Source organism: Paroedura picta, chromosome 6 (assembly GCF_049243985.1).
Source record: "Paroedura picta isolate Pp20150507F chromosome 6, Ppicta_v3.0, whole genome shotgun sequence".
In the NCBI taxonomy this organism is placed as follows: Eukaryota; Metazoa; Chordata; class Lepidosauria; order Squamata; family Gekkonidae; genus Paroedura; species Paroedura picta.
In genome coordinates, this window is record NC_135374.1 from 117,161,048 (window position 1) to 117,188,355 (window position 27,308).

Sequence of the window (27,308 nt, forward strand, 5' to 3'; positions counted from 1 at the left end):
ACAAAGGCAGGTATGCATAACGACGAATTCCACTATTTTAAATGGCGATTTTTCATTCCGCAAACAATTTGCAACAAAGATCCCCGTGCGAAAAGGCCCAAGGAATCCAGCAGCACTCAAGTTCCCAATATGCACGCAGCCCCAAGCAGGATCCGAAACCGGAGCATCCCCAATCAGGATGTGCTTAGCTGCCTTTCGAACCGCGGACGTTTTGATCACTTCCTGTCCTTGTGGATTAGGACAACAGGAAGAGAGAACAGCACTGTCCTTTCCCAGACAGACCTTGGGCAGATTTTTTACAGAGATATGTCAGAGATGTCAGAGAAAGAACAATAGGAATAGTTGATACGGACAGGTGATTTTTAGTCTGACTCCCTGCCTGTAAAGCACAGCATGCTCCTTCAGCTAGGCTGCGCAAAAGAACCTCGGTGTTCCCTTCCCCCCTTTGGCGTTTCATCCGAGTCAGAAAATAGGTGGTGAGAAGCAGCCTCTGCCACCTTGCCTTAAAACACAAAACAAAAAAAATCAGGCAACAGATGAACGAGCTAAAAAGGGACTCCTGCCTCTAATGTATAAGCATGTATAGTTGTATAAAAATCTCTGAGCTGAACATGTGCGCTTGCATTGTTCTTATTTTCTCTGGGGCCAAGCTCTGCTAAAATGGCTTCTTCCAATGGGCAGTACAAGTTGGCTGTCTCAAGTGCTGATTGGCCCCTCTTTGGGACATCACGAGACCCTCTCTTGCCCACTGCCAGAGCAGCTGTTTCCTATGTTTGGGAACATGATTCCATTGCTTTCTCCTCCCCTCCCTTCAAGCTGGCTGCATGTGGAGGAGGGCACATCAAACTCGGTTCCCCAGATGAGCATGGGGAGGCGCCTGTAAAGTGTAGCGGAAACATCTCAGTCCCCTACTGGTTTCTAAGGCAAACCCTTCTCTCTCATTTTCTGACTAGTGGTAATGGATAATTATGCCAGTGCTAATTGGGTGAATAGGCACCCCTAACACTTTGGTGGTTCTTTAAGCAACTACCTAAAAAAAAGTGGATGGGAAAGGTAGGAAAGTGAATCTATTCAGATGCCAAATGAATAAGCAGTTCCAAAGCAACTCTAGTTAATGTATATTGACTGCAGACCACATGTCAATAATCTGATACCAGGTTTGTTTGTTTGTTTGTTTGTTGGATGTTGTTTGCTGAGGAAGAATCGCAAGAGGGAACTGTTTCCAGGGTCTCTTCTGCAGATGCTGCAGGGGACAGTCTTAGAAGCCTTATCGAGGAGCAAAGTCCAAATCAGACATCGAAGTGATGATATCTTCCAAGCTGTTGTCTACAGGCAAATCTTTCAAGTAGCTAGTCAAGTCTGAAATATCAGAGAAGCCAAATGAACCTTCTACTCTCTTCAAATCCTGCCTATCCTCATCTGACCGAAAACCTGCACTTTCAGGATCATCATCATCATCATCATCATCATCATCATCATCATCATCATCATCATCATCATTTCAGTTTATCATGGTGGGCTACAATAGTCAGAATAATAGTCAGAATAAACTCCCCAATAAAACTCCCATTAAAACCCCAGACATAAAAACACATAAATCCCTAATCACACACCAAAAGAGAGATCTGGTGGAAAAAACAATTCAAACCACAATCCATCCCCCCCACTAGGAAACTCATAGAGGGAGGTGAGAAGAGGGGGCAGATGGAACCCGCAGCCGCCATACACACCACTCTATCCTGGAAGGGGAACCATAATGATCTTCCTTGCCATGCCCAGGGCACCTTCTGCTGGCCGTGGTTCGTAACCATTTGACTCCTGTTGGTTAACACAAGGGTGTTCTGGATGAATCCATGCTCATGCAAACTGCAGGGCTGGTGCTGAGACCCTTGCACTGATGGCTGGTTTTTGCTGGCTTTTATACCCCAAAGCCTCTGTGTTCATTTGGTACCACAAACAATGTACGGGACCCGATTGAGGCTATTTTCCATTTCAAGTTTCATACCATCTCAGACCTTCCTTCTGTGTTCTAGTGAGATGAGAAGCTAAAAAGTCAGGGAGGGTACTGCATACTCCATGGATTCATGGTCTCCTAAAACCTAACATGGAAAATTTGCTTGTGTTGAGTTTTCATATTTCAATTTCTGCTTAGCCACTAAGAGCTGAAGGCTGGAGAGCAACCCAGATGAGTTGAGATGACCCAGCCTCAGAAGGAAGTTAAAGTTATAGGGTTGCCTCTTCCACTATGCCTCCCCCCCCCCTCCAAAGGGCATTGGGATCAAGAGATCAAAAACTTGCTTAGGTGCCTTGGTCCCCAAAAGATAAAATTGGCCTTGATCAGATCTAGTGAGATCAGAGCCCTGCGGAACTTTAAACAGTTCCGCAGGGCCTGCAAGACGGAGCTGTTCCACCGGGCCGATGACTGAGGCCCAGAAATAACCTCAAGAAGATGCTGGCTTCCCTGCCTGGGACCCCATCCAACCAACTAAACCCTCCATGCACTGACTAGCCCCCCCACCTCCCGAGGACTTAAATCCGTAAAGAGGAGGTGGCTTTCAAAATGATTTTAAAGCCTACATTTAAATTTCTACGTTGATTAGTGCTTTATTGATATTGTATATGTGATTCATCTATAGTGATTGCTTTGAAACTTGATGTGGTCCACCATGAGCTGACCAATATTTGTGGAAGGAAATGTTTACGCCTGCGTTTTCCACAAGGTAACATGAGAACTCAGAGACGTCCCGACAAGCGGGAGGCCCACATTTCAGGGCCTTGAATGCGACACAGTTTTTGTATGAAAATACATGCCAAGTGCGTGCGGAGCATGCCGATGGGGAATAATTGATTGAACGCAATGTAAAATTGATGTTTTCGGCGGGGAAATGCTGCAAAGTAAGGCAGACGGCATGCCAGCACTGGCAACTGTATCAGCAGCGTCTGCATGGCATTGTCCCGGACCCCTATTGCTCGTGGGGGGTGGGGGGTGGGGGACCAAAGCTGTTTCATTAATCAGATCAGCTTTCTATTGGAACAATGCAACAATGATATGCCTGTTGGCAAACGGATTGGAAATCCACAGTTTATGGATTAATGAGTACAAACTGATTGCTTCTCAGGCAATTTGAATGAGATTTAAGCAATGAGATTGGGGTGTGATGGGGTGGGAGGCAGAACCAAGGCTAAATAGGTGTGTGCCGGTAACCTCAGTCCCCCTGAGGGTCCAGCTGAGGCTGTCTTGTAGACAATGGAAGAAGAAGAGTTGGGTATAATACCCTGCTTTTCACTGCCTGAAGGAGTCTCAAAGCAGCTTACAATCGCCTTCCGCTCCCTACAACAGAAACCCTGCGAGGTAGATGAGGCTGAGAGAGCTCTGACAGAACAGCACTACCAGGACGTTGACTTGCCCAAGGTCATCCAGTTGGCTGCATGTGGAGGAGTGGGGAATCAAACCTGGTTCATTAGATTAGAATTCTCCACTCTTTTAGCCCATCTTCTCAGGCTCATTCTGAACCCTGGATTTTCATATGTTCTAAGCTAGAGTACCAGAAAAATTTACATCAGTGTCCTTTACACTGAGACATTCAAATTCCATGCCCCAGGAGCCTAACCATGGGACATAATGGGAACATGTTTTACCTATGATCCTCCAGATATGTATAGTTGCTATGTTTTGTGAACGGTGGCAACATACATACTTCTCACCCGTGGGGCAGCTGAACATCTGTTTGGCCTCAAGTTCAACCCCCTGCATGTCCAGCTAAAAGAGCCGGGCAGAAGGTGACATGGAAGCCCTCTGCTTGAGATCTGCAAGAGCTGCTGCCAGTCTGAGTTGGCAATAGTGTAGTGACCTTGATGGTTCAAGGGCCTGACTCAATCTAAGATAGCTTTCTGTATTCATCCGAATGCTTTCAGTAGTTACAATCTGACCACTGGATTTTTCGAAGGTTTGCATTCACATGTACCTAGGCTATGTATCCATGTAAATAAAATGTTTCCCCTGTGCATGCAGCATAGTGACGATGCATTGGGAGGACTGTGGAGAGCACACTGTCTTCATAATCATAGTTGGATACCCCACATAATGATCGAGAAGGGTTTTTTTAACAAAGGGTGAAATGGTACAGCCCAATCGTCACTGGACTATTCCACTTCCAGCAGTGGCAGGGGTGGTTGAATGTTTAAATGCACCTCCTTATTCAGAAGAAAGAAAAGGCTGATCATAGGTCTTCTCTCTGCCAGTTTTTAGTGTGCAAAAACTTATGTTTCCCATTGCATTCTGAAGTGGGACAGTAGCTCAAGAAGTGATGTAGCTGATTGTATAACTGGGTCCTCCTGAATCGATAACTGGCATCCGGGAAATATTGTGCTTAGGTGTCAATTGCAAAAGAAGATTAAATTTTATATTGTACTCCCCCCCCCCCCAAGGTTAAGTGCTATGATACCTTTTTAATGCACCAAAGCATTTGCTTATTGTAGACAGAATCTCATAAACCACTCTAGCATAAAAGAGAACTCATCTACTCTTAGGGAGAAGCTTTTTGGAATTAATTCAGGTACCGCTGTATATTCCCTTTGGTCCCCTTTCTTCCCCGAGAAGGCTGTTTGCTCTGGTTCGAAGCTAAATTGGTGGTGTATAAATGCCCCCTTTTGAGTTGAACAGTTAATTTTTTCAGATTAGAACGGGCGGAGGGAACCCTCGTGCGGTGGTGTTTCATCTCGTTCCCCATGGTGCTATAGACAAATAAGAAGCGTATAGTTGTTATTGAGTCGAGATTATAGTACAACTTCTCAGGAGAAAATTGGCTGGCTTTCACTCACCACATAAAAAATGGCCAATTAAAGATGGAACCAGCAAGGAGCCGGCGTCCTCCTGTTGCGAAACGTGAAAATTAAATTGCTCTCTGCATTGGCTCACCCCCTTTTCCTGTCTAAGTTTAGCGCAGTGTTATTTCCTGATGTTCATCTGGATGGGCTTGAGGCCGGGTGATGCCATATTCACTCCAGATAACTTTTATTCAAGTGGAAGCCTTCGTGCCGTAATTCATGCATAACAGCCACACTGTGGCTTGGCGGTCGGGGGAAGAAGCCTAGGCTCACAGGCTCCCTCCCTGTTGCAAATTGGGACTTCCTTGCAAGGGGTGTTGGGAACACAGAAAGCCCTCTGGGAATAACTAACATTTCTTAACACTGGGAATCACTAAACTAGTAGCCTCCAGGGTACCAGGGCACTTACCAAAACCTTTTCTGAAACTCTCTGAGTATTTTCAGAAGTGGGTGTGACCAGGAGGAGCTTTTGCCCAGCAGTTATTGATTGGCCACTGGAGATTTGATTGATGGTGCATTTTTTTTTAAAGATTGCGGCTTTGGTAAAGCTTGGCACCACAATACTAGTCAGACCTTCACTTTGTGACTGAAAATAAGATGTGGCAGCCATTTTGTGCCTCCTGTGGCAGCTGTTTTTGTGCATACCCTTACCATGCAGTACCAGCATTAGAAAGGTGTTCACAGGCTCAAAAAGGTTGGGAACCTCTGCCTTAAACAGTCTGGTATATCTGCTGCAGAACAGGAGATGAACCCTACAGAGACCACTTTCCTCCAGCATCTGTCAATAAAGTCATACGATCAGAAGAACACAACCAAACTAGAAATAGCGATACAGAGTAGATTTGTCAGCTTGGATTGCGGCCATGGCTCAGGGGCAGAATATCTGATTGGCAGTCCTTGGAACCTGCAATTCAAAGCCTCAGGTTATAGGTGATGTGAGACCCCAAGGGAGCTGCTGCCAGTCAGAATTAGGTAGATGGACTTGAATGAACCAGGGGTCTCAAGAGAAAGCAGCTTTGTGTATTTCATCTTGGTGGACAACAAGGGATGGGACTGTTATGCTCATTGGTTTAGATAGTTCTGGAACATTAGCAGGGTCAACTGGCCAAAGATCTTCATTGGGAGAACCTGCAACTCCTCTAGGATAGATGCAGTTGGGTAGCCATGTTGGTCTCAAGCAACAGAACCAAGTTTGAATTCAGTGGCATGTTTAAGACCAGCAAAGTTTAATTCTGGTATTGATTCATTTATTTGATTGAATTATAAGCTGCCCCTTTCTGGTCACACTCTTGGGGCAGTTAACATCATATAAAAACCCATAAAGGTAAAGGTAAAGGTATCCCCTGTGCAAGCACCGAGTCATGTCTGACCCTTGGGGTGACGCCCTCCAGCGTTTTCATGGCAGACTCAATATGGGGTGGTTTGCCAGTGCCTTCCCCAGTCATTACCGTTTACCCCCCAGCAAGCTGGGTACTCATTTTACCGACCTCGGAAGGATGGAAGGCTGAGTCAACCTTGAGCCGGCTGCTGGGATTGAACCCCCAGCCTCATGGGCAAAGCTTTCAGACGGCTGCCTTACCACTCTGCGCCACAAGAGGCTCATAAAAACCCATACAACAGCGTTAAAACATAGTCAATTTAAAACTAAAAATGCTCTGGTAAATCCCTGCTATCGGTATATCCTTATCCATTGTTGTTCCTCTATATATTTCTGAAATATCCTAGGGGGTGGGACATGTCTGGCTGTCCAAGTTGGAATAGGGCCAATCAGGGTGCAGCTAGCTTTGTCCTGATTGGCCCTTCCTCTGGGGCTCCCGCCCTCCGGCCCTGAACTCTAGCCTCTTTGCTCTCAGACGCTTCAGTGCCTGGAGCTAGCAGCAGGTAAGGGGAGAGGCCCTGGGCAAAGAGTCGTGGTGGAGGCCTTCCTAACGAGGGCCTCTTGGCTTGCTAGGCTGGGCCTGCTGACGAGGGCCTCCCGTCCTGCTGACTGCCTGCTAAGGAGCTCTGTCCTGGCCCTGCTACTGAGCTGCCCAGCCCCCGCCTTCCCCACTTGATTTGGCTGCGAGCTGCGGCCCAAAGCCACCTTAAGCTGCCTGGCAAGGGGCCAGGGGAGGGGACCCTTTCAGGGCCCGTTCTTAGGAACGGGCTTTGAAGCTAGTACAGTGTATATTTCCAAATCATGCCAACCATTCTGGTGCTGAGGAAGTAGAGAGGAGGGGAGAGAGGCTGGTTCTGCTGTTATGCACTTATGTAGACCTCAACCATATGACTGGAAAAGCGCCATATACGCTTCCGTGTGCATGTACTCATACGTCCGACCAAGTGTGCATGCACATGAAAACATATACCCAGAATTCAACTTCTCTAGGAGACGCTGCTCTACTTGGTGCTGTGGGAGGATGTACTGTTTTCTCTATTGCCCCCTGAATCTAGCAATTTTCGGTTTCCTGAAGGAACTGTGTCTAGATTTTTGTCAGATGCCACTGTACTTTTGTCAAAACCTGATATCAGAAAGGGAATGAAGTTGGAAGGCTTGCTGGGGACAGGGAGGGGTGTGAAAAAGAGGCAAGCTGGAAACAATCTGTTTTCTTTCTGCCGCAGTCCAAATTTCTGGGCAGTGTTTAGAGTGAACAGGGAGGCAAAGGATGGAGGGAAGCCAGGCAATTTGACCTCCTTCTCTGTCTGCCATGGCAAATCTCTCCAAATCTTTCCTTCAAGCCTTTTGCATTGTTGGAAGCTGTGCTAGAGCTAATGTGGAGGCCCATTTTGTCAGGATGTTATTTTTACTAATTGTAAACACACAGTTTCTCTAAGGTAATGAATGTTCTGCCATGTTTGTAAATTTTGCACACTGGAGAAATTATCGCTCTGCAAGCCTTTGCCAATGATGCCACAGGGTTGTGTGAGTTTTTCTTCCCCTCCTCCCTCTCCTCCCCTTCTTTTGCTACAGTGGAAAATATTCTCCCATGTTCCTTTTGGGTTTGGTGACCCTGGTTAGTGCATGCAAAGAGTCAGTGTGTCAGGGTTTGGGGGTAGGGGTGTCAGTCTCCAAGGAATCCCCTGGGTTTGCAGCTCATCTCCAGGTGACAGAGAACAGTTAGCCTGTAAAAAATGGCTGCTTTCAAGGGTGGTCTTCATAGCATTATTCTCCCTGCCCCAAATCCAACCCACACTAGGCCCCATGCCCAGAGTCCCCAGGTACTCCAAGCCCAGAGCTGGCAACCCAGTTAGGGAGCTTGAAGAGGATGAAGGTTGATATCCTCACCATAACACTTACTGGAGGACTGAAGATGCCTCTGGTAAAACAAAAACTGGGAAGTTATATTATTAGGTGCTCTAGAATTATGTATATATAAACTATGGCTGTAAATTTTAGAACAGCCACAATGTTACTTCTGTTTTTTATTGCAAGTGATGTCATTTCCCTTCTCCCATTTCCTCCTGGGAAATTCCTAGCGATTTGGAGGTGGAACCCGGAAAGGTAGGGTTTGGGGAGAGATCTCAGTAGGGTATAATGCTGTAGAGCAGTGGTCCCCAACCTTTTTGAGGCTGGGGACTGGCAGGGCAACTGCCCGCCTGGCTGGGCCGCGCATGCGCACATGTGTCATGCATGGCCAAAATTGTGCATGCGTGCACGTGCCGTGCACGCGCGCATGCACGAAAGTGCCGCACATGCGCAATTTCGCCCACGCATACGCAGTGCGCGGGCTCGGCCCTGATTCCCTCTCCCCCCCCCCGCAGTAAGAAGCTTCCTGGGCCGCAAGCTTGCAGCCTGGGAAGTTTTTTACTGCAGGGGGGGCGGGGAGAGGGAGCCACGGCCCGGCGCCAAGGCCTTCGCGGCCCGGCACCGGGCCGTAGCCCGCGGGTTGGAGACCACTGCTGTAGAGTCCACCTTCTCTGGGGAAATTGGTCTGGAGATGAGTTTTAGTTCTGGAATATCGCCAGCCCTCACTTGGAAGTTGGAACACCTTTGGAGAGCCCAGGTGCTCATCACATGCATTTCCCAAAGATCTTATGGAGAAGGGGTTGGAAGGTAGTTAGTAGCAATGAGCATAACTTCAATAGTAGGGGTATTTTAAATGAAAATTGTCATAGTGATCACTTGTTTGAAGTTGTCATCATCATCATCTTCAGTTTTCAAAATATGGTAACAAGCAAAAAAACAGCAAGAGGGAAAGTAAATTTGTTGGTTTTAGTTTCATATGACTAGGGGGTAAGCATTGTCATGATGATATATTTCCCAATACAGTTCTTCATTTTTTGCCTAATTGTCTAGGCTGTTACTGACAGTAGACCTTTGTTCAGTTAATTAGCAAGCAAGCATCTTATTTTAAAGATTTTTCCAAATGCTCAGTCACAGATTTTAGGGAGTTGGGTCAGCTGCAGATTCATCATCCTGATGGAATGAAAACTGAATTTCTGGGCTGAAAAGGGCCAAGATACTTCCCACCACTACTAGGGATAAGAAGGAAAGGGGAACGAAGGGTTTTGTTTGCAATTAATTGTAGTCCTTGGGCATCTGGAGAGCTACAGATTGGCTACCTCTGCTTTAAGGTTTGTGAATGGATTTGCTGTTTATTTAAATTTGTGCACATTTTTTATTTCTCCATTCCTTAAAGTAATAGCAGCTGTGGTTCTCCCTTCATATGTTTTAGCCTCACAGCAAAACTATTGGGCAGGCTAAGTTGCAAGGTTGCCAACTTCCATTTAGAATCTGGAATTACAACTGATCTCTGGAATACAGAGATCAGTGCCCTTAGAGATAATGGGTGCCTTGGAGGGTGGACCAGTGATGGGGCTTTAGCTCAGTGGTTGAACAGCTGCAGAAAGTCCCAGGTTTGAACCCAGCATCTCTGGCCAAAAAGTAGACCTCATAGGGAGTTAAAGGTACCACTGGACTCAAATTTTGTTCTCGGGGGGGGGGGGTGGCCAGACTGTGGCTCTCCCAATGTCTATGGACTATGTCTATGATTCTGTGAAGGCTCAAGGGGGTGGCAAGTTACAGTGGACGAGCGATAGGGTTGTGAGTGGCCTGTAGAGTGCAGGGGGCTGGACTAGATGACCCAGGAGGTCCCTTCCAATTCTATGACTTGATGATTCTACAACTCTGTGGCATTGTATCCCACTGGGGCCCCTTTCCCCCTGTGTTTTCCATTTTCTACCCCAGATCTCCAGGAGTTTCCCAACTCAGAATTGGCAACCATGTTAAGTTGAGAGAGAAGAATTGGCCTGAGGTGACCCAGCCAGTTTTCATGGCAGAGTGGTGATTTGAACCTGGGTCTCCCAAGTTCTTGTGTAGCACTGTGTCACTCTGGTATCACCGATCTCATTTGGTGTTCTTGGTTTTTTTGTTTGGAATACACAATCATCCAGTCTGTGACTTTCTCAATAGTCTGTTTTATGGGATCACTTGTGAAGCAATATTTGAGCATAAAGTGTTGTCGGAGCTTTAGGCTGATCCTGCGTTGAGCAGGGGGTTAGACTAGATGTCTTGTATGGCCCCTTCCAACTCTATGATTCTATGATGTTAATCTATAATCCATGAAAATTGTTCAGAGAGTAGATCTTTCATAGTATTATCATGCCAGTAAATCATCGAGGGCACTGTCCAAGGGCCATTGTCATCTCCTACATTTTATCAGCAGTCACTCCTCAGGACTATCTAGATGTTATGAAGTATAACACCGCAGTGTCAGGAAGTCTTTACAGTTCATTTTAGTTCAGTATTAAAGGCCTGTCCATGCTAAAGCTTGAAGCTAAGGTTGCCAAAACTGGGTTGGGGAATTTCAAGAGATTTTGGGGACAGAAACTGGGAAGGGTGACATGGGGGGGGAGGTGGGACCTCAGTGGGATAAAATGTTGTAAAAGCCACTCCCTAAGGCTGCCATTTTCCTGAAATGAACTAACCTTTCTAGATACATCTTGTATTTCCCAGAGGTCTCCAGGCCCCAACTGGAGGATGATAACCCTATTAGAAGCTTTATTGCAGATCTCCCCACTCACCCATAAACATACCACGGCTGAAATCCAAAATGGTTCCTCGGGAAACATTGACACTCATTGCTCTGTTCCAAGTCCTTGGTAACCTCACCTCAGGCTATTGAGAGTGACCTGAAATCAAGTACTCTTAAGAGCAGGAAGAACACACAACACACTTGAAAATGTTTTGCAGGGCTGAAGCCCCTCAGCATGCTGAAGGACTTGGTTTGCTTTTTATCCTTGAAGGAAACCTGGCTTCTTAGTTGTAGAGTGGGGAGCAGTTGAATTGTGGTGAGATAAAAGGCTTTCGGTATGTGCCCACATGAAATTTTATGATATTCTGTTTCATATATGAATGAATTCACTGCAGTGTTCAGTTAGAAAATGGCACAACTGAGGTCACAGTCTTCAGAGGTGAACTGAAGATGTCATTGAGAGTCACATGCAGAAACCTTTGCTCTGTTCCTCTGTGTGAGCAACCCGTTCTTACACAACCTATGGGTCCTTCGTGTCACCAAAAATAGAACTATGAACTTCAGGTTTTATTTGTCTTTCAGCCAAAAAAAAAAAAAAAAAAAGTGTTGTTTAGTTCTCTGAGGGTGGTTTTAGTGTAAAAGAATGGGTGCATTGGAGATGGAAGACTTGAACCACATTAGAGGTTGACCCATAATATGGGTGCTTACAGCTGTTTCTGTATTTTGTGTGTTGGTGCATTTCTAGGTAGCCAGCCAAGCAAGACTGAAGAAAAGACTTGGTACTTTAGAGAAATTTAAAAAACACTGCCTGTAGATATACGTTGCCAGCTCAGGATTGGGAAATTCCTGGAGACGGACCAGAACCCAGGGGGGCGGACCAGAGCCCAGGGAGGGACAGAGCATAATCCCAGAATCCCCCCTCCAGGGCAGCCACTTGAGACAGAAAGTTCAATCAATCAATCAATCAATCTTTATTTACAGTCATTTAGACCAAATTTCAGATGCACGAATAAACAATGGCAGTAAAAAAGGAAGGTTTGTTAAAAAAAGGAAGGTAACAAAAAGAAGTTTACTTTTGGATTCTAAAATGGAGCCATCAGCAAGGTCTGTGCTGAACAGGTGAAAGGAGGCCAGCGAGTTCAGTTGTGATTTTTATGCATCAAGAGACCCCCCAGTGAGAGCTGGAATAAAAAAATGGAGGTGCGTAAAACGAACCAGCTGGTTTAGTCTCCAAACATCTTTTAAAAAGACGTCCAGTTTTCTGCTGCCGTCCGTAGTGGGAGGCACCATGTTAAGTTCACATTGACATTCCAGAGGCTGGTGATCATTTACTTGGACGCAGTGGCCACGGGTTAAGGCCGCGACGGGCGGGAGGTGCCCAAGCGGAGGTTGCCGGAGCTGCGTTTAACTGACTTAACGATTGTAATGTTTTGCCTGGAGGACAGCAGAGCTTTCCCAATGTTCCCGCAGCACCACAATTGGGGGATTACTACGCAACTCGACTGCAGGATTGGGGGAGGATTGAAAGGATTAATAGAGGATGACAAAATTGCACCTCAGGGGGAATTGTCTGTCGCGGTAGCTCTATGGTAATGTGGGAGGCCAGGGAAATTGTCAATTGCCGCTGATCTTTATACATGCATGTCTTCAAATCAAGTGCGTCAGAGTCAAGTGGGCTGTGGTTACAACGCCAGGGCTGTCACAGCTGTGTATGCCGTCGCCTGCACAAAGCACTTAACGCTGTCATTTTCAGCAGTTTTGACAAGCAAGAATAGTTGCTATCCTTAGACCAGGGGGACCATGCTGAATAAATAGGCCAATGCTCAGCCCAGTCGTCTTGCACCCTGTTTGTTGGCCCTTCAATGCACCTGGTTGTCCACCCTGTGAAGCAAGATGCTGGACTTGGTGGACCACTGGTAAGGCTGGTACCTGAATTAATTCCAAAAAGCTTCTCCCTCAGACTGAAGAGGGTGAGGTTTGGAGAGGGGAAGTCTAATGCCATAGAGTCTGTCTCCCAAAGTGGCCCTTTTTCTCCAAATGTTCATTTTCACCTGCTGATTGACCCCCGCCTTTGATAGTCAGAGAGACATTGTTTTTCAGTTTGTTCTCAGTGAACTTTCTGGGAAGAAGGCCCACAATGGCTGCTGTGAGAGGCAAGGCCTGTCACAATGGCTGCTACTCTAAATTCCAGGCCGAGTATTCTCCTGTGGTTAGGGCAGCTGTTTTCTAATAGCCTATGGCAATACCTCTTGTGACCTTCTGAAGCATCTTCTGCTCCCCTAAGACGGAGTTTGGACAGAACTGGGTCTTTGTCTTGGGGAAGGAGAAGACTGACTAGCCAGGAAGCCAGGAAGCACATCCACAGGTTCCGTGCTGGAGTACAGTACACCGCACTAGTTCAAAATCTCTTTTTGCGTCAGATGGAGGGAGTTAGAACCTTTGGTCATGTTTGTGCTGCCTGATCAGGGATTTATGGGAAACCCCATGATGCTAAACTGAGCCTATAGGCTCCCATTCTTGACTCAACTTTAGCACAACCAAGCAAAAATAAAAAAAAATTAAAAAAAAACAGGGAGAGGGTGAAAAGCTGAAAAGAAAAATCACAAACGCATTTATCACCCTGTCTGTAGCTGTTGTCTTCAGGGTTGTTTTAAGCAGCACTTTTTTTGCGTTGTGTTGACGGAAGGTCGTGTTATGGCTTAGACTTTTTTGGTTGTGGGGTAACAAACAATTCAGCATTTCTGTTATGCATCCCCTCCGCAGGCTGGGATGTAATTAGCAACCAATTCTACCCTACACTTAAGCTGTCATGGTTATTCTTACCTTGCTTAGGAATGAAGTTGAAAGGGGAAGAGGTCTCACGGCAGAGCCTGTTTTGAAAGGAGAAACACATCGCCATCCTAAGAGACAGCATTACAGACGGTTACAGTTTTGTTGCTCAACAAAAGTTGTGGAAGCCCAAAATGTGTCGAAGGTTGGGTGGAACCTGATCATTCAACTTGGTAATTTAATTTTTAAAAAACAAAACTTTCCCCTGTAAGGATACAGAATCCAAAGCGACAAAAGCATAATTACCAGTAAATGTGGTAATGGCGGACATTTGCATGCAAGCCAATGTGACAAGGTAACAGGGGATTTTGTACGTTGCCTCCATCGCCAAGTTCGGTGTACCTGTTCTCCATTTGCGATTTGTTGTCCAAAGATTCTGCAGAATTTTTGCAGAGATGATTACCTGATATTGATTGGGAAATGTGTGAAACCTCCTGTTCAGTGCAGCCAATTTGTGTGCATTCTTCATGCCTTCATGCAAACATGAACTCATGCCAGTGTTTAATTCACCTTGCAGCTTCCCTGAATGAATATTCAGCCCCCACACTTGTCCTTTCTGCTCCATGAGGGAAAATATTTGCACACAGGAAGGGATTCTTTTGCATTTCCACGACAGCTCTTCTGTTTATATTTACATCCATTTGCCCTCCTGTGGTGGTAAACCTTTACTCCAACCCAATCCCCTGCTGTCAAGAAATTGAGAAGCGTGAGAAAAAGATAATTGGAGAATGTCCTCTGTAGCAATAGTCTAGGAAATTCCCCATCTTTCTATATTCTACCATTGAGATTAGTGGCAATTCCTAGTGCTTTACCAGGAAGTGATGTCACATCCTTCCCAGGACACCCCCCCCCCCAAAAAAAAAAGATCTCCTTGCATTTCCAAAGGTAATGTTAGTTACCCTGTTACTTCATATAAGGCCATGTCTGTGCTTTGGAATGCCCCTTTATTATTGTCATCATGGTCTCAGACCAAGACATCTAAGAACCATTGACCAAAGATAGATTCAAATGAGTAGCTGTGTTGATCTGAAGTAGCACAATAAAATCAGAGTCCAGTAGCACCTTTAAGACCAACAAAGATTTATTCAAGGTGTGAGCTTTCGAGTGCAAGTTAGTCTGATGAAGAGTGCTTACACTCGAAAGCTCACGCCTTGAATAAATCTTTGTTGGTCTTAAAGGTGCTACTGGACTCTGATTGTATTGACCAAAGAGTCTGCTGGCCCCATGCATTTCCATGGTTCTTTGAATAGGTTCTTCCCAGTGAACCTGCAGAGCCATGGTGAAAATGACTACAGGGGTCTCTCATTCTGTTGGGTACTTCTTTGAGAACAGGTAGTGGGTGTCAAAATAAAATGGCTGCCAAGATGGAAGGGTTGCATCCATAGGGGTCTAGGGCCCATCTCGATATTATGGGATGTCAGCTGTCATCATATGATGGAAGTAGTTGTGTCCAAATGGGTGGCCTCTGCAGCCACAAAATAGATGCCCCTGGGACTTTTCAGATGCAGCCTCTGCTCCAGTGAGGTACTGTGAAGCCAGGACTGATGATTGGCTGTGGGGGAAGAAGGAAATGGCACCAAGAAACACAGCGAACGATCCCTTGGGCACCTTGTTGGGACAGGGAGGTGGAGAGAAAGGAGACGTTTTCAGGTAGGAGGAGATGTCCAGACTCCGCCCCCTTTCCTTGACACGGTAACCACATGAGAACACCACCCTCAGGTCCTGTTTTCACGGCAATGCTGGGAATAGCTTATGGACATGTCCATTAAGGCAGGGGTAGTCAACCTGTGGTCCTCCAGATGTCCATGGACTACAATTCCCATGAGCCCCTGCCAGCAAATGCTGGCAGAAGCTCATGGGAATTGTTGTCCATTAACATCTGGAGGACCACAGGTTGACTACCCCTGCATTAAGGCACAATAATAGGGGAAAGGCTGAGGGAGTCCCTGGGGTGCTGTTAGGGAGCCCTGGTTGAGAATCCCTGATTTAAGCTCTTTTCGTTGTATACTTGCAAGTGTGTAGAGTTGCCAACACTTCCAAATGTCTAGACTTGCAATCCCCAGGAGCGTTTAGAAGCAGAGACTTCTGAGATATCACTTCCCCTCTCTCAAGACAGTCAATTAGTTTCTTCACACTACTGTTTTTTTTTTATGATTTGTTTTTCCTGGCACTAGAATTTTTTTATTGCACTGCTGTAGATAGGCATGCTCCATACCTGCCATTAAAAGCAGCAAAGAATTGGGGAAAGTCCATCTTGTCTTCAAAAATAGAACATCCCCAGCTCTGTCTGAGAGAACGTTGACATAGGATGGCTCCTGAGTAATAGGTCTTGTCTGGTGCTGTGTTAGTCATCGCACACCCTCAGGCAAAAGAATATTCTAGAACAGCAGAGAAAGACACTGGCAATGGCTCCCAAAACAGCTGTGTTCCGACATCAGCTAAGAGTGAGAGATTTTGAAACTAGAAGTGGTGCTGTGCTGCTCTACATATTTCAAACATCTCTGTGGCTTTAGCCATAGGGATTTTGGAATTCTGTAGTGTTGTGATGTCATTTCCTGTTTCCCAAAAGGAAGTTATGCCCATGTATTGTTTTTTCCCCCTGTTTTTGCCCATCCACTTTATTGTGCAAGGGTGGTGGGCAGGGAGCATTGCTGGGAGGTCCTCTATCTGGTTAAGTTACCATCCTGATAGTGTCTGATGCCTTCTTTCCCCATCCCCCGGAAAATAATTGAAAGTGTTCTCAAATGGTTCTTGTTTCATGTAGCAGTCTAAGAGCGGACACAGTGGCTTCTTCACTTATGGTATGGAATTGAATACACCTTCTTCTGTGTAGCCCTTTTCAGACATTACAGTCATACGTTCCAGGAGCCCACCAACCACATGTAATGTCAGTACACACTACTGCGATCTGCTATGTACGGTCTCTCTGTGGTGTGAACCAGGAACAATGTACTTATTCACTGTGCATATATAACCTCTGTGTGAATGTGAACCCTGAAAAAGCACACATACTGAAGTCATACGAGCATGTTAAACATCGTGACATATATTGGGAAGATATCAGGGAGTGTGTCTTCCATGTTGTATCATCTACAGAAAGATAACAACCAGTCAAGTGTTGGATTGGGAAAAGGTTTTTCCTGTCTGGGAGGGTGTCATCTATCTGCCTTCTGTCTTCTGCCACCTTATCAGGCAAACTGTTTTGTCTCTTCTTTGTTCTGTTTTTAGAGTCACATAACTGTAGGAACCTTAATCCTTAATCACAAAAGCTTTAAAAGCACTTACAGGAACCAAGAATAACTGAGTGTAAACAGTGTGGAATTGACTGTATTAGCGATTCACTGGCATGGCCCAATGGTCCCATATTATAAAAGCCTAAACCCTGCATGAACAGGTGTGAAGAGAGCTCAGCCCAGCAACACAGGCAGAATTTCAGCACAGACCACATTAACAATCTTCCCCTCAGAATAGTCTGTCTTCCCCGTCTCTCACGCCAGTCAATTAGTATCTTCACGCTACTGTTTTTGTGTGCGTGTGTGGGACTCAGTTTTCCTGGCGCTAGAATTTTAGGGTTGTTGTTGTTGTTTTTAACCACACTGCTGTAGATAGACACACTCCATACAAGCCATTAGAAAGCAGCAAAGAATTGGGGAAAGTCCATCTTGTCTTCAGAAATAGAACATCCCCAGCTCTGTCTGAGAGAACGTTGATACAGGATGGCGCCTGAGTGATAGTCTTGTCTAGTGCGGTGTTAGTCATCGCACACCCTGAGGCAAAAGAAGACACGAGAACAGCGGAGAAGGACGCTGACAATGGCTCCCGAAACAGCTGTGTTCACACATCAGCTAAGATTGAGAGACAGGCCTTGTTACTCAGAAAAAGCCACCGTTGCCAATGAGGGAGGGAGGGAAGGAGGGAGGGAGGCCAAGTCTGCAGAGCTGCTTTCCACATTCCATAAAATCATTTGATGGGGGAAAGTAACAGTAGAGCACAGGAGGCAAAGTCATTTTTTAAAAAATCACCTGACATACATTTTGACATTACATTGAATGGGTAAAGCTGAGGCTAGAAGCTTTATTCACTGATGTTTTGTCCATGTATGTTCAGGGAATGACCTTTAAAAAAAAGGAACCGATTTTTTTTTTTAAGATACAGAAGACGCAAATGATTTTTCACACAGTCGTCCCCCACCCTGTTTGCGGTGCTTTTACAAAGAGATCCTAAAGGGTCTCTTCTGATTTGTTATTTATTTATTTATTTATTTGCAATTCATTTTGTTACTCTTCTCAAGACAGCAACATAAGAAAGAGCAGGTTTTTAAAAATTATGCGGAGGTTGTTGTTATGGAATTGTTGAATGCTTTTGCGGCCAGAGTCAACGGCTGTTGTGCGTTTTGGAGGGTGTTTGGCCATGGTCTGTAGTAGGGTTTGGTGCTTTGGCGCCTGAAGCATCCGTTCGCTCCTGACGTGGTCATTCGCTTCCAATGCGGCCAGTGCCATGGCGTGGGGGGGGGGAGGCGCGGGTGTCGGTGGGCGCAAACACGCAGGTGTGGAGTTCCACGCTGGCATGCCAATGCGCGCGCCTCCCCTCCCCCTGCTGTGGCGCGGCGCTGGCTGCGTCGGGAGCGAACCCAACCCTAGGTAGTTTAAGCCTATGATGTTTCACCAGTAACTGTGGCTGGCATCTTCAGAGGTTGGACACGGCATTGCTGTGTCCTATCCTTAAAAATGCCAGCCACAGTTACTGGCAAAACGTCAGTGACCAAAGCTACCCGACCACGGCCACATAGCCCAGAATACCCACAACTGACAGCTGTTGCTATTATCATCATAATCATAATATCTATGCCACCCTTTCCCCCAATCGGGGTCCCCCAATGCAGTGGACATTGTAAAAAAATCCATTAAAACACTTAAACAATTTAAAACATTTAAAACGTTAAAATAATCTGATTAAAATTTATCAAGAAAGAGAGAAGACCAGAATCAGGGAGGAGAGCCAAAGCTGTGTCTTTCGATGACGTTGTGAACATGGGGACAGCAAGCACAATGGTGTGGATCCTGAGGTAAATCTCCACTGTCAAAATGGATTTCCACCATTTTCTCCTTGCACCTCCCACTGTGGCCCTAAACAAGCTAGGGGCAGGGGAAGGGGGACTAGAGGGACTAGGGTGCAGATGATGTGGGCAAAAATTACTCCCTCCTTCCATTGGTTCAAATGTTCCATGTAAACCAAGCCATCCTTTGCTGTTTTTCAGTTCTGGGCTATGTGTGATGTAGAAGATCCACAGGGCAGTGTTTTTTTCTGTCTTCATAGTCAAATTTTATTTACAGTTGTTCAGATCAATGTTTAATACACGATTAGACTATCGAATGAATACAAAGAAAAAATTTTGCACAGAAAGGGGTGTTTAAGATCAGAAGTATAAGACATGTCATGATTAAAACCTGTCACTAAAACAGCATTAGCTAAATATCAAGCCCTTGTGTTATTCAGTTAAATTGAATAGGAAACTTTCTGCCCTGCATATCCACCATGTAATTTAATGGCAGCCACACAAAATTTAGCAGTGCATAGAGCTGTTTGTCAGTTTTCATCATTAAAAAGCCTCACAACTTTATCCTTTGAAGGTAGACATTGATAGCGGTCTAAAATTGGCTGGATTAAGTTGCTTCTGGTAGCATTATAGATGGAACGGTGTAGCAAAATGTGTTTACTTGCTTCTGGCTAGCCACAACCACAGGGGCAGAATCTCAGAGAAAAGGGGCATATTTCTATAACATCCTTCCAGTTCAGCTGTGGGCAGTGCTGAGCATCTAGCCTGAGGGAAGGCCTTTCTCTGGTATTGATTTCTAAAATAGCCAGGTAAAGAGCTGGGACTAGCCTGTATCTAATTTTACCTGGAAGCAGGAAGTCTGGGATTCTTTCTTCTTCTTTGTCCAATCGAAATGCCAGTCCCCAAGCGGGACATTGGGATCACCTGGAATTATAGCTCATCTCAAGACTAAGGTCCTCTGGAGAAAATGGCCGCCTAGGAGGATGGACACCATAGCATTATACACCACTGAGCTCCCTTCCCACCCCTCCCAGCTCCATCCCCAAAGCCAGCAGGTATTTCCCAACCCAGAGCTGGCAGCCCTTATTATACAACAGACACAGGCTGCTTCATATTTGGCCAGAGAACCAGTAGTCACATTTGGGTTGTCTATCTTCAGGGGGCACCTGGAAATCTCCTGGTATTATTCATCCCCAGATGATCAAGATCAGCTTCCCTGCAGAAAATACCTGCTTTGGAGTAGGGTTTTGCCGTGCACAAACCTACTTTGGAGTGTAGACTTTATGGCAGGGGTAGTCAAACTGCGGCCCTCCAGAGGTCCATGGACTACAATTCCCATGAGCCCCTGCCAGCGAAAGCTGGCAGGGGCTCATGGGGATTGTAGTCCATGGACCTCTGGAGGGCCGCAGTTTGACTACCCCTGCTTTATGGCATCATAGCATAGAGGCTCCATCTCTCTCCAATCCCACCCACCCCAGGCTCTACCCCCAAAATCTCCAGGTATTTCCCAACCCAGAGCTGGCAGCCATAACTGAGATGGGGCTGATAGGAGCTAGGATGAGGGATTTACACCAAGGGACAAAATGAAACTTCCAGTAACACCACTGGACAGTCTTGCTTCCATTTGAAAATAATGATGATATAATAATAATAATTTAAATTATTTAGAACCTGCCCTTTTACAAAAGCTCAGGGCAAGTAACAATAAAACATATGAACAAAAAAAAAATTAAGACAACATAATCATGTAATAATCTCTAATATTGAAATCATAAATTAATTTGGATACTAGTTTTAAAATCAAATCATTCCAAAGGCAACCACCCTCTCTGTAGTATGAGAGACTAATGCATACAAGTTCAGTGATCAAGTTTGGTAGAAATACAATTAATGCTTTAGGCGGGGAGGCCAGAATTTCAGTATTATTTTCCAGCCTCAACTGTAGGCCTGATGGAAGAGTTCACCATCTTCATCTTTTTCGTCTTCTTTTTTCCTGCATCCCATTTACTTGGGCCCTAATGCATCTAGTATAAGCACCAGAGCTTGGTGAATTAATGCTTTAAACAAGGAATGGGGAAGAGGTCATGATTTAAAGAGGTGTCTGTAGGTCTCTTAGCAGAAAATGTGAAACGCAGTAGCTCTGCTCACTCCACATATGCAGACTTGAGTATTCAGCACCTTAAGGATGGTGGTTCTCATAGATTGAAAGCCTCTAAGTGAAGTGCATTGGGCCAGTTCAGTGAGGCTGCAATAAATACAGTCATCAAGAGCTTCATCTACATCCATGTTGGCTGCGTTGACAAATGGATGTTTTCTGGGCACAGGCAGGGCCAGTTTATCCATGTAGCACATATAGCACGTATTACGGGCCCCGCACTTCCAGGGGCCCAGCACAGTGCCTTCCCCCCCATGAGTCTGGGATGTAGTCTCTCACCTGCCCCCTTTCCCCTCATTTAGGTCACTCGGAGTGACACCTCTTTCCACTGTGGGGGGACCCTCTGCCCCCCAGCCTGTCTGCTCCCACCACAATTATACTCTGCTAGGTCCCTGTGAGTCCTTAAACTCGCTCTGGTGCTAAAGGTCCCGCAACTCCTTAAACTGCTCCTGCACACTGGTGTCTGTGGCTGGATCAGGGAGAAGTGGAGGGGACCATGCAGGACCCTGATTGGATGATGGGGCCAGAGACTCTTTGCTTATTTACCCAATCAAGGCTTTTAGGCTGGGAGAGGAACTCCTCTCTCTCTGTTGGTGACTGGGTAAGAGTCACACGGCTTCTGATTAGAAGATCATGGTGCCACGAAAGTACAGCATTAGCCACTTGACGTGAACATTGCCCATGCAATTACTATTCAATGGTTATTATCCCTCAGTAGTTACTAGGCACAATAATGAAATATTACTCTGTTATGTATGTATGACATGGACACTGTGGATTTATAATATGATCTCAACAGGTGCATCAATAATAATTACCTGTAAAGGGGAATCTCTCCCCCTTCTATGTACCAGTAGACAATGTTTTACTGAAGCTTTGCGCATGGTCATCTAACTGGTTAACAAATACACTTCCTTGACATGCTCTTGTACAAGAAGCAGCTGCAAAATTCTATTTTAGGGTCTCGGGCCTGTTGCTATGTATTTATCATATAAGTAGTTTAGATAAGAAGATTCTATGCATTTATCCGAGATACTCTTGTCTGTTCCATATGAACCACTCTGTTAACTGGACATTCACTGAGTACATGTACAGCTAAGTAATGCTTTAATTCGAACAGTGGTAGATGGTGAAAACCAGGCTTGCAAATACCCAGTTGCCTCATCCCAATATAAAAAAAAAAGGGGGGGGGGTTGCTTTTAGGTGATCAGGCAGAGAAGTTTTATAAATGTTGCCCCCACCCCATCTTTTAATCCCAGAATGTTTAAAATAAGGACACCCCCCCCCCAACAGGTAGCCCTACATGAACTAGTAACTTTTCTGGATTTATTTGCAAGGCTGGTAGAATAAATAAATAATCCTGACCTTTTTCAAATGGAATTTTTTTGTACACTATAATTTCAGTTTAATTGCATAAGAAACTATAAAAATATTCAAATGGCTGTATTTACAAACTGTATTGCATTCCATTTTTATCATAATTTTGTTAGTGTTCAATTGTAAAACAGTATGCCTTTCATTCCTGTCAAGTCAAAAATCCCTACTATTTATTTACGATATATAATATATACCTAATGTAACTGCAAGGTTATTGCACTTGTATTAATTGTGTATATATTTATATGATGTGACTTTAAAAAGTCTGTACTGAAACTTAACTATGCTTCAATTACTACTCTGTGAACTCCTTTCAGCTTTATTTTTTAATTGAGGATTTTGAGGGAAAAAATGATCATTTGCTAAATGTACTTTGAAAAAAAAAGAAATTCACAATAAAGTTTCAGAAGTTGTTTTTTACGGTGTTGAAGCTTTGTCTTGAATTTTTGTGACGAAACTGAAATGCCAGCGTTACCCTGGGGAGTTCTAACCATGCTTCTCCTCCATTGAATGCGTAAGATAGCCTTGGTGTCAAGGTGATATAAATATGGAGTGTTGTACAATGAATGAACACTCAGTCTCGGTTTATATCTGGAAACCTGCCAGGCTGAACTAGACAAATCCTGACTCCTGGGGCACCTTTTACTAGAGAAGGCAAAGATTTGTGACCTGAAATTCCTCGAAGTTCATAGGTCATCGTAACCCAGAAAAAAAACCCAAAAACCCATCGTGACCCACCAAAAAAGAAAGAGGAGAATGCTGGCATGATCTTAGATCAGTAAACCCAGTGGTCCTTAATCGTCTGCCATGTGTACAGTCCAGGGACCCACACGCACATCAAGACAGGTTGACCTGTTTTCTTGATTTCCCACCATTTGTTTTCTCAGCATTTGGGAGGGCTGGTTCATGCATTCTAAAACCTTCCACGTGAAGCAGCCCTGATGATGCAGCCGCTTGTAAGAAGGAACATCTGAGACAGTTCAAACATTTTGACAGGCACCATGTCCCAGCGCTATTCATGCAAGCATGTTCACCTCCCCCTTCCAGACATTCAAGTGGGTCTCCACCATCACGCAAGCTGCTGATGTGACGTGGTGCCTACTGAGAGGAGGAGCTGGGAAGATTTTAAAGTGCCTTAATAGCTCCACGATGATGGTCGGGGCTGGTTTGGTTCATGATGTGGAAGAAAGCTTTGAGCCCATATAGCCATGTATGGTATATTTTATACAAAACAAGGGTTTCAAGAATCTGAGCGAGTAGGATAGAGGCCCGGAAAGTTTTCAAGCTCACGGGCATCTTTGGAATTCTGACACAGGGCAGTTGGTGCCGCCACAAAATGGCCACTGCAGGAGTTGGAGCCAAGCACACGATGTCAGAGAATGGGGTTGTGCATAACTCTAAAAGCAACACTTTTGCATTTCAGCCAGAAGTTCTGCTTCACAGGATGCCTTTTAAAACAGGGTAGTCAACCTGTGGTCCTCCAGATGTTCATGGACTACAATCCCCATGAGTCCCTGCCAGCAAACGCTGTTTTAAAATGCAAAAAAACGGTGTTCAAAAATATTTTCTTGCATATACACAGCTTACCTGAAGACAGTGACAGTACTTGTGCTGTAATGGCAGCTGCTACCAAAGACATTTAAAAAAATCTGCACAATCAGATCTTCAGTGGCCAATCAATAGCCCTCCTGAGTGAAAATCCTGCCTAGCCCCACTTATTTTCTAAAACACTTGGTGGGTGCAAGGAACGGTCTCGGTGGCCACCAGGGCAATCGTGGGCACGTGTGGATGATCTAGCCCTTATTTTAATAGAAATGAATATTGTTTTGGCAACAACCACAAAAGAATGACCTTGGGCAAATTCCTCTCGGTTTAACCTACCTTACATAATTGTTGTTAGGCAGGGTTGCTAACCTCCAGGTGGTGGCTGGGCATCTCTGGCTGTTATGGCGGATCTCCAGGTGACAGGTCAGAAAATGGCTGTTTGGGAAGGTGGACTCTGTGGTATTACATCCCACTTACAAGTACTTCCTCTCCTCCACTCCCATCCTCCTTGGGCTCCCTGCCACCCCAAAAAAACCCTCCAGATATTTCCCAATCCAGATCTGGTAGCCCTCTTGTGGAGGTCAGGGTGGCCAAACTGTGGCCCTTCAGATTTCCATGGACTACAATTCCCACGAGCCCTTGCTAGTATGTGCTGGCAGGGACTCATGGAAACTGTAGTCTATGGACATCTGGAGAGCCACAGTTTGGCCGTCCCAAGTTGTTGGGCTCTAAAAGGAAGGATGTTTTTGCTTTGTTTTGTTTCCAAGTCAGATTATCATTCTATATTTGTTGAACAGGGTTGTGCTGACTATCCAGCCATATATATTTTATGGGCAAACATTGTGACATGGTAGATTACTTCCCCCTTTGATTTTAGCCTTGCAGGTGCCCTTTGCTGTTTTTTTCCTTGTTTCCCACTGATCTGTTGCCCAGCCCAACCAATCAGCCAACTGTAGCTTAGTTAGAGAGGAAGGGCACTGTTTCCCAGATTGGTCACATGGATAATCTTTGTTGTTGTTGTTAGGTGCAAAGTCATGTCCGACCCATCGCGACCCCATGGACAATGATCCTCCAGGCCTTCCTGTCCTCTACCGTTCCCCGGAGTCCATTTAAGTTTGCACCTACTGCTTCAGTGACTCCATCCAGCCACCTCATTCTCTGTCGTCCCCTTCTTCTTTTGCCCTTGATCGCTCCCAGCATTAGGCTCTTCTCCAGGGAGTCCTTCCTTCTCATGAGGTGGCCAAAGTATTTGAGTTTCATCTTCAGAATCTGGCCTTCTAAGGAGCAGGCAGGGCTGATCTCCTCTAGGACTGACCGGTTTGTTCACCTTGCAGTCCAAGGGACTCGCAAGAGTCTTCTCCAGCATGGATATTCTTAACCAATCATTAGTTGGCCAAACGGCTTCAAGGACAGGAGTGAAGGAACCGCTTGATAGGCCGCACTAGGGATGTACTCCTTAAGACCAAACTAGATTTGTGGGCTTATTAAAAGAATTAGGACTTGGGTTCCATGCTGCCACAGACCAACTGCAGGGAATGGTAGTTAAAGACGAAAGGAGCACCTGTTTGGGCTTGGAATGTCACTGCAAGCAGAGGAAAGATCTCTGCCTTTCCCCAAGCAAAGGGCTAGAATGTCCCCAATTTTGCTGCTCCGAGTGCACAGAATAATCCCTGTTGGTGGCATTCTGAGTCCAAACAGGCTTTATTTTTTAACACTCACTTCCCACAGCTGCTACGGGGAATCAAGCTGGGTCTGCAGAACCTGGATCCAACTCTTTAAAAAACAGCATGTCTGGTTTGGCCCTGAGTGGCCCATTTATACCACTATCTTAAGCAAAGCTATTACCTTCCATGCCCACTGGCATCAATGAACATGGAAGAGTGTAACTCTGGTTAGAATGGCATTGTCCATGTGGTAATCGGCACCAAGATTGTCAGTTTGGTCTTCCTCCCTTCTCTTGGCAAAACATGGATGGGGAGGAATGAAGACTATTCTTATCCCTGATCCACTTTCCCAAACAATCTCTGGAAAAAGGAGGTCTTTTCACAGGGTCGAAAGGATTCCAATTACAGCCCTAATGGTGACTGACCTTGGCATATACCCAGGTGCAGGTCATGGGTTGCACATTCTTCTTTGAACAGGAGTTTTAGTCCCATTAATGGCATAAGCCAGTCCACCTGATTACAACGAGATCTGGCCATTCTCGGTTTGTCCGTATTTCACTCGGTATCAGTAAGCGTTCTAAATGTAGTGCACAGAAATAGCACACTCCAGCAGTGGTCCTTGAGCACATTGATCAGAGTAAGTCCTGTTAAACCCAGTGGGATTTACTTCTGAGTATATAGGCTTTGGGTTGGGTTAGGGTTAGGGGTTGGTTGTATATAGCACTGCTGGGAGGTTCAAGGAGAGAAAACTTCTTTGACAATCAGCGCTCTTTCTTCTGCTAGTTTGAGTGAGCCTGGTCCTACACTGAGTTCTAGCAAAGCCCTCAGCAGGTAATTTTGCTTTGGACGAGAGCCACCTTGAAGTTCAGCTGTGTATTACCATTCTCTTCTTCATCAGGTTCAGGGCTCGTGGAAGACGCGTACAAAAGTCCCCTGGGTATAGTGGGCTTCCAGATGCTTGAGGAACACTCTGTTAAATGTCTAACAGTCCCAAGGTTATCGGGAACAAGGTTGCCTGCCATACAAGGCTGATAGGCTATACTTGCCATTGTTTATTATCTACACAAAATATTTAGGCAGTACTTAGTAAAGGTATAATTCAGAGACTTTGGGTGACAACCATTTCCCTAATCATATTTTCTACAGTGGGCATGTGAACTTGGACTTTTTGTCTCTCCCTTTCTTATAATTCAAACAGGTGCAACTTCTTCTCTACTTGGTAGGATGTGTGTGACAAATGTCAAATATGTAAATGGTCATTACAGTGAATTATTAATTTGTCGATACCCTGTGCTAAAGCTTGTATCGAAGTATAGGCTCAGTTTCATGGGAAACGTTATCATATAATTAGCTTCTTTCATAGAGTCATGGAATCTCAGATGCATTCACTCCTATTTTACTTTCAAGATCTGGAAATATGTGAACAGCCAGGGTCCATGGACATGGTCTACCAGTCAAGCATGGTGACCCAACTTGTCTAGATAAACCTCCTGGGGTCCTTGTCTGTCTCTAATATATAGCTTAGCACTCAGGAGCCCCCGAAATACAACTTGAGAGCTGTTGCTGAGTCATGAGTTGTATGGACTTGTGCTCAAAATATTGTGGCTTGGTCACTCTCTCTGAGCTTCAAAATGGAACAAGCTCTAAAACAATTAGTGTGTGTGTTGCCAAAGGAGGATAAGAAAAGAAAGACAGCTATTTAAGGCAAGCTATCTCTGGGGCTGTATGGAAGTGTGGGATTCGCACACCCACATTGTAGCTGAAACAGAGATTTAACAGGTACATTGATGGTGTCAGGCATAATGTTCATCTGAAGTACTCGTAAAAGAGCACAGCAGGGTTTTAGATAGATTCACAGAACAAGGAATATAGGGGAATCAAGGGTCTAGTTTTTTTGGTAT

The 27,308-nt window shown here is 45.2% G+C and overlaps 1 protein-coding gene across 10 annotated transcripts in view; it reads left to right on the forward strand.

Moving 5' to 3' along the window:
- Positions 1-27,308, forward strand: part of PCDH9 (protocadherin 9) — a 950,858-nt gene that overhangs the window by 33,391 nt on the left and 890,159 nt on the right. The window contains exon 3 of one of the 10 annotated variants that reach the window (XM_077344014.1): positions 1,202-13,602. The exons of 8 other annotated variants lie outside the window; for them this stretch is intronic. In XM_077344014.1, coding sequence (XP_077200129.1) covers positions 1,202-1,363 — 162 coding nt within the window. In that variant the 3' untranslated portion in view covers positions 1,364-13,602. One more of the 10 variants, XM_077344018.1, reaches the window with a different exon arrangement.